Raw genomic sequence first — 7,146 nt, forward strand, 5'->3', positions numbered from 1 at the left:
CCGTCTCAAAAAAAAAAAGAATCTATTAAAATTATCTCTGTTTTTTGAGACGGAGTCTCGCTCTAATATAATTATTAGTCCAGGCACGGTGGCTTACTCCTGTAATCCCAGTACTTTAGGAGGCCAAGGCAGACAGATCACGTGAAGTCAGGAGTTTGAGACCAGCCTGGCCAACATGGTAAAACCCCGGCTCTACTAAAAATACAGAAATCAGCCGGGTGTGGTGGCACAAGACTGTAATCGCAGCTACTCAGGAGGCTGAGGCACGAGAATCATTTTAACCCAGGAGGTGGAGGTTGCAGTGAGCCAAGATTACACCATTACACTCCAGCCCAGGTGACAGAGCAAAGCTTTCGCAAAAAAAAAAAAAAAAAAAAAAATATTTTATTAACATGTAGTAGTATCAAGTTATACAAAACAATATCCCATAGTTAAACAAAATTTCATAGAAATCGTTATTCAATGTACAGTAGGTTTCTATATGTTTCATAATACTGATGTTAATATAATTGCAATAAATAGCACAAAAGTTTGTGTCATGGAATTATACAATTTGACATTATACAATTTATAATTATATAATTGTATATTTAGGTTAATATAATTATACAGTACAATTCTATGTTGTATCTATTATGCATTATCTAACACGTAGTTTTCTATTAAATATTGGTTTTCCCTAAAACTTTATGTAAATGTAAAATGATTCTGTGTCATTGAGCATTATATCATAAGATATTAATAGTGTTTCTTATTTTTGCCAGTCGTCATTATGCGTTTTAAGACCTACCCCTGTTGCTCTGTGGACACCTGGTGTGTGGTGGTGGTGGCTTTGCAGGATTCTTTGGTGACCGATCCCTTCTGTTTATCCACACACCCCCACTGGGAGTGGACACCCAGGCTGCCTCCAGCTTCCCTGAAATAATGCAGGAGTGAATGTCTGTGTATCGGTCCCCCAGGAAGCTGAGGGAGAATGTTTTGTCGTGCATGCCCAGAAGCGAATTGCTGGGTGACATATCCGTGTGCACAATTTGTGTAAGTAGTGCCGGGTAGCCCTTGGCACGGCTACCCACTATCAATGCGTGAGGGTCCCTGGGTCCCCACATCCCCAGCCCCCCCTTGGCATTTTCAACTTCGAATTTTTGCCAGATTTATATAGGAAGACTCGCTGTTTTTAAATTTATTTTCTCATTTTATTTTTAGAGGTGGGGTTTCACTTTGTTGCCCAGGCTGGGGTGCAGTGGTGCAATTATGGTTCACTGCTGTCCGGAACTCCTGGGCTCTAGGGATTCTCCCACCCTCCTGCGTAGCTGGGACAACAGGCTTGCACCACCACGCCCAGCTAACTTTTAAACTTTTTATAGAGATGGAGTCTCGCTATAATGCCCAGGTTGGAATTGAACTGGTGGACTCAAGCAATCCTCCTACCTCGGCTTCCCGAGGAGCTGGGATTACAGGCGTGACCCACCGAGCCTGGCCTCACTGTCATTTTAATTTCCACTTCCCTGATCAGTTACTAGCAATTTCCAGGGTCTTCTCAGGTGCCTATCAGAGTTTCGGGTTTTTTTGTTTTCTTCTCATTGTGCTCTCTGCTTTTTTTTTTTTTTGAGACAGAGTCTTGCTCTGTTGCCCAGGTTCACTGCAACCTCCGCCTCCTGGGTTCCAGCAATTCTCCTGCCTCAGCCTCTCAAGTAGCTGGGATTACAGGTGCCCACCATCTTGCCCAGCCAAATTTTAAATTTTATTTATTTATTTGTAGAGACAAAGTCTCACTCTGTCACCCAAGCTGGAGTGCAGTGGCATGATCTGAGCTCACTGCAACCTCTGCCTCCCGAGTTCAAGCAATTCTCCTGCCTCAGCCTTCGGAGTAGCTGGGATTACAGGTGTGAGCCACCATGACCTGCTCATTTCTTTTGTATTTTAGTCTCGAACTCCTGAGCTCAGGCAATCTGCCCGGCTTGGACTCCCAAAGTGCTAGGATTACAGGCGTGAGCCACTGCGCACGACCTAATTTTGTATTTTTCAGTAGAGATGGGGTTTTGCCATGTTGACCAGGGTGCTCTTGAACTCCTAACTTCAGGTGATCCACCCACCTCAACGTCCCAAACTGCTGGGATTACAGGCATGAACCACGACACTCGGCCATTTTTCTATCATGGTTGCTGTCTTTTTTGCTTGCTGATATGTAGCTGTTCCTTTTATTTTTTATTTGTTTTGAGACAGAGTCTTACTCTGTCTCCCAGACTGGAGTACAGTGGCTCAATGCCAGCTCACTGCAACCTCCACCTCCTGGGTTAAACTGATTCTCATGCCCCAGCCTCCTGAGTAGCTGGGGTGACACAGCAATACTCACCACACCTGGCTAATTTTTGTATTTTTAGTAGAGACAGGGTTTCACCATGTTGGCCAGGCTGGGTTCAAACTCCAGATCTTAAGTGATCCACCTGCCTCAGCCTCTCAAAGTGCTGGGATTACAGGCATGAGCCACTGCACCTGGCCAATATTCTAGATATTAATTTCTCATTGACTTTTAAATATTGAAAACACATTTTCTCTTTCTGTCATCTGCTATTGGTCCCATGATATCTTTGTTAAAAGAAAATCTGCCTGTAATCCCGGCACTTTGGGAGGCCTAGGTGAAAGGATCCCTTGAGCCCAGGAGTTCAAGACCACCCTGGGCAACATAGCAAGACCTCCATCTTTAAAATTAAAAAAAGAAGCCGGGCACGGTGGCTCATGCCTGTAATCTCAGCACTTTGGGAGGCAGACGGGTGAATCACAAGGTCAGAAGTTCAAGACCAGGCTGGCCAAGATGGTGAAACCCCATCTCCATTAAAAATGCAAAAATTAGCTGGGTGTGGCTGCGGGCACCTGTAATCCCAGCTACTCGGAAGGCTGAGGCAGAGCGTTCCTTCATCCTAGGAGGCTGAGGCTGCAGTGAGCCAAGACTGCGCCACTGTACTCCAGCCTGGGCCATAGAGCAAGATTCTGTCTCAAAAAAAATAAATAAAATTTTTTAAAAAATTAAATAAAATGAAAGAAAGAAGAAAAACAACAAAAAAGAAAACCTATATTTGGATGTTATCATATGCATCATTTTCCGGCCTTATGAGTTTCTGCGGTTTGATTCAGCAGGACCTTCCTTTGTGGTCATCAGTGTTGGTATTGTGGGTATTCTTGGCAAGCCCGAGGGCTAAGGCCGCCTGTGTACAGACCAGTGCCAGGATTCCCGACCTCCTCTCTGAGGCTTTTCTGGGTCCCCAGAGCCTGGAGACACTGCCACACTACAAAGTCTCTGCTCAGCCAGGATTGTTAAGTCACATCTTCACAACACAGGTGCTACAGGCGATGGGCTGAGAGAGACGGGTAACACAGCATGGGGCCGGGGGTGGGGAGAGGGTGACAGGCAGGAAGAGAGAGTCTGAAGCTCTGATAACTTCGCATGATGGAAAAACTAAAGAGAACGGCTCCGTGACCGTCTAAATGTTCTGGTGTGGAATAGATATATATCCACAGTGCCTTCTTTTAGTGAAAAAAGAAAAGTGGAAAATATACTTCTGAGAGAACTGTTTCAATGAATACAAAGGCACTGTTTCAAAACACACATACTATGTTTGGCAGAATCACAGTAACTACTGTGACCCATTTATTCCACTCCTGGGTACAATATGGTACACTCTGGGTTCACCAAGAGTCAGATGCCCAAATAGTCACAGCAGCCGCAACCTGGAAACAACTCAGCTGTCCATCACAGGAAAACCGATCAACACATCACGCAGGCCCGGCACAGTGGTTCATGCCTGTAAAGTCAGCACTTTGGAGGCACAGCCGGCAGGTTCACCTGAGCCTAGGAGCTTGAGATCAGCCTAGGCAACAAAGTGAAACCGTGCTTCTATAGGAAAATAATAATTAAAAAAAATGAGCAGGGCACAGTGGTGTGCAGTGGTAGTCCTAGCCACTCAGGAGGTTGAGGTAAGAAGACTGCTTTAGCCCAGGAGTCTGAGGCTGCAGTGAGCTAGGATCTCGCCACCGTACTCCAGCCTTGGTGACAGAGCAAGACCGTGTTGTGGAGTCTTTTTTTTTTCTTTGAGACAGAGATTTGCTCTTGCTGCCCAGGCTGGAGTGCAATGGCACGATCTCAGCTCACTGCAACCTCCACACCCTCTGGGTTCAAGCGATTCTCCTGCCTCAGCCTCCCAAGTACCTGGAATTACAGGCATGCGCCTCCACGCCCAGCTACTTTTGCATTTTTAGTAAAGACGGGGTTTCACCGTGTTGATCAGAATGGTCTGAAACTCCTGACCTCAACTGATCCACCCGCCTCAGCCTCCCAAAGTTCTGGGATTACAGGTATGAGCCACCACGCCAGGCCAAAAAAAAGGAATAAATTATAACCAAATATGATAACATGGAAGAACCGCAAAGACAAGACATGGTGAGAAAGAAGCCAGATACAATACAGGAGTCCCTTTTCATCCCACTGAAAAGGAGACAAAATGACCGCACTAGGCTTTGGGTGAGTGGGGATCTGTGGGAATTCGTGCTGGGAAGAGACACGGGCTTGTGGAGGGTGAGAATGTTCTGTGTTTTGATTTGTATGAATGCCACACAGGTTTGCTCAGTTGCTGACATTTCATCAACCTAAATACTAAATGATTTATGTTCTTTTTTTGTACTTCAATTTTTAAAAATGTTGAGCATGACACATTTAGGTAGAAAGAAAAAAATGCACACTCAAAAGAAAACTCTGTATCTAGGAGCACACATTTAAATGATGCGCTTAGACGCACAGACAGCAGTTTGGACGAAACTTGACAACGTCATCTTGGTCCCTCCCTGCTTAAGAAAGACAGGGGGTGGGGAGGGGATCCCCAAGGGCTCTACCTCCATCTGTAATGGTTTTTGATGTGTGTGTGTGTTTTTAGGGTCTGGCTCTGTCACTTACACTGAAGTGCAGTGGCACCATCTTGGCTCACTGCAGCCTCGACCTCCCTGGGCTCAAATAATCCTCTTGCCACAGCCTCCTGAGTACCTGGGAGGTCTCAAATTCCTGGACTCAATCGATCTGCCCGCCTTGGTCTCCCAAAGTGCTGGGATGACAGGCATGAGCCGCCGCGCCTGATCCAGTCTGTAATGTTTTTTAAGGTAACAGTGGATGGTGGGAGGATTAAATTAGTTAATATTTTTAAAGTCCTTAGAGCATCGTGTGGTACACAGTAGGTGTTATGTGGAGCTTTGTTACAATAAAGTGAGAAAGTAAAAATGTTTTCCAGAGTATAGTATCACTTAAACTAGGAATAAAAGAAACCTGTGAAGAAATATACAAAATACTATGTCTTGTGAGTTTCCATTCAAACCTTCACGGATGATATACACACGTCTTTCTAGAAAGACAGACTTATCTTTTTGAGAGAGAGAGAGAGAGAGAGAGAGAGAGAGTGTGTGTGTGTGTGTGTGTGTGTGTGTGTGTGTGTGTGTTTTTACATAAATATTAGTCATGCTTTAAAAAGAAAAGCCCCTGCTTTTATTGAAGTATGATAGTGACGGGTCTTGAGACCAAAAGATGGGGGAGATAGAGAGCCCGCCTGGCGATCGAGGGTGGGAGAGCCAGCAGCGCCGGAAACCTCAGCCGAAGGGATCCCCGAGTGGGGGAGGGGGGCCTTTGGTCTCTCCCCAGCCTCTTCCTTCCCCCTGGCCTGAGAGGGTGGGTGGGGAGGGGCAGTTCCTCTTTCCTTCCCAAGCACCGAGGAGGCCCCAGCTCCCTAGGGGCTGAGAAGCTGGAGTCCTGGGGAAGGGGAGGAGCTGAGCCACAGTCTTGCAAGACCCCCGCCCTCCTCCCTCCACAGGAAGCATGAACAGAAAAGACAGCAAGAGGTGAGAGGACCCTCCCCAGGGAGCCCGGCAGCACCCTGAGGCCTCCCTCTGCACGGGAGGGCTGGGGGGAAAACTCACCACGGGGTAGGATGTCTGGCTCCTCTGGGATCCAGCGAAGGGGTGCCAGGTGGATGCTTCAGGGAGTCTGGAGCCAGTGAGGGCTGCAGTCACTTGCAGGTAGCATCTGTGCCGTGTTGCCCCTGGAGTTTGAGCTGCTTGGGGTCCTCTTCCCACTCCCTGTCACCCCACCTCCATCCCTGGCCTGGGCTGAGTGTCTCTGCCCTCCCTGGGGGGCTTCCTGGTTCCCCATCCCCCACTGGACTGGAAACTCTAGGCTCCTGCAGGGTCCTGCCCTAGGAGAGGAGAGTGTGACATGGGCCAAGGCAGTTCCCCTGCCTCTTAAGCCACTCCTGGGGCTGTTCCGGACCCCTGTAGGGGGCTGTGGGATGGGGCCTAGTGGCTGGCCTTGTAGCCAGTTCTAGCGTGGGCTCCTATCTCCTTGGCAAGCTGGCCCTTCTGTCCCCATAGAGGCAGATAGTGGCTGGCTCCCTAGCCTGGGTGGCTCCTCCTGCCATCCCCAGCACCACTCTGATGGGCAAAGGGCTTTCCTCTCCACCCGGCAGTTTAGTGGTAGACAGCTGGCTGCCTCACTTCCTAGCTGTGTGACCTTAGGTAAGTCACTGAACTGCTCTGTGTCTCGGGTTTTACTTATGTCAATAGGATAATCATAACCTCCACCTCGGAGAGACCTGTAAGTACTGAGTGAGACAGTCTAGACCAGTGGTTCTCAGGCTGCAGGAGCCTCCGAACTGTCGGGAGGGTTTGTAAAATACAGGTTGCTGGGCTTACCCTTAAAGTGTTTGATTCTGTAGGTCTGGGTTGGGACCTGAGAATCTGTATTTATATCCAGTTCCCAGGTTATGCTTTTGGTACTAGCTGGGTACCCACACTTAGGGAAACATTGATTTAGTTAAAATGCTCCCTCCTTGGCTTAGTACACATTTAATATTTTAAAACATCCCTGTTGCTGGCTGTGGTGGTGCACGTCTGTAATCCCAGCACTTTGAGAGGCCAAGGAGGGCGGATCACAAGGTCAGGAGTTCAAGACCAGCCTGACCAACATGGGAAAACCCCCGCGTCTACTAAAAATGTAAATATTGGCCGGGCGCGGTGGCTCAAGCCTGTAATCCCAGCACTTTGGGAGGCCGAGGCGGGTGGATCACGAGGTCAAGAGATCGAGACCATCCTGGTCAACATGGTGAAACCCCGTCT

At 47.9% G+C, this 7,146-nt stretch overlaps 1 protein-coding gene across 2 annotated transcripts in view; it reads left to right on the forward strand.

Annotated features, from left to right (window-relative positions):
• Positions 1–5,700: 5,700 nt before the first annotated feature.
• RASGRP4 (RAS guanyl releasing protein 4) overlaps positions 5,701–7,146 on the forward strand; it is a 19,423-nt gene continuing 17,977 nt past the window's right edge. For both annotated transcript variants that reach the window (XM_037730740.1, XM_037730741.1), the window contains exon 1: positions 5,701–5,874. In XM_037730740.1, coding sequence (XP_037586668.1) covers positions 5,852–5,874 — 23 coding nt within the window. In that variant the 5' untranslated portion in view covers positions 5,701–5,851. The remainder of the gene's footprint in view (positions 5,875–7,146) is intronic.

The sequence above is a fragment of the Cebus imitator genome, unplaced genomic scaffold (genome assembly GCF_001604975.1).
Source record: "Cebus imitator isolate Cc_AM_T3 unplaced genomic scaffold, Cebus_imitator-1.0 Scaffold356, whole genome shotgun sequence".
In the NCBI taxonomy this organism is placed as follows: domain Eukaryota; kingdom Metazoa; phylum Chordata; class Mammalia; order Primates; family Cebidae; genus Cebus; species Cebus imitator.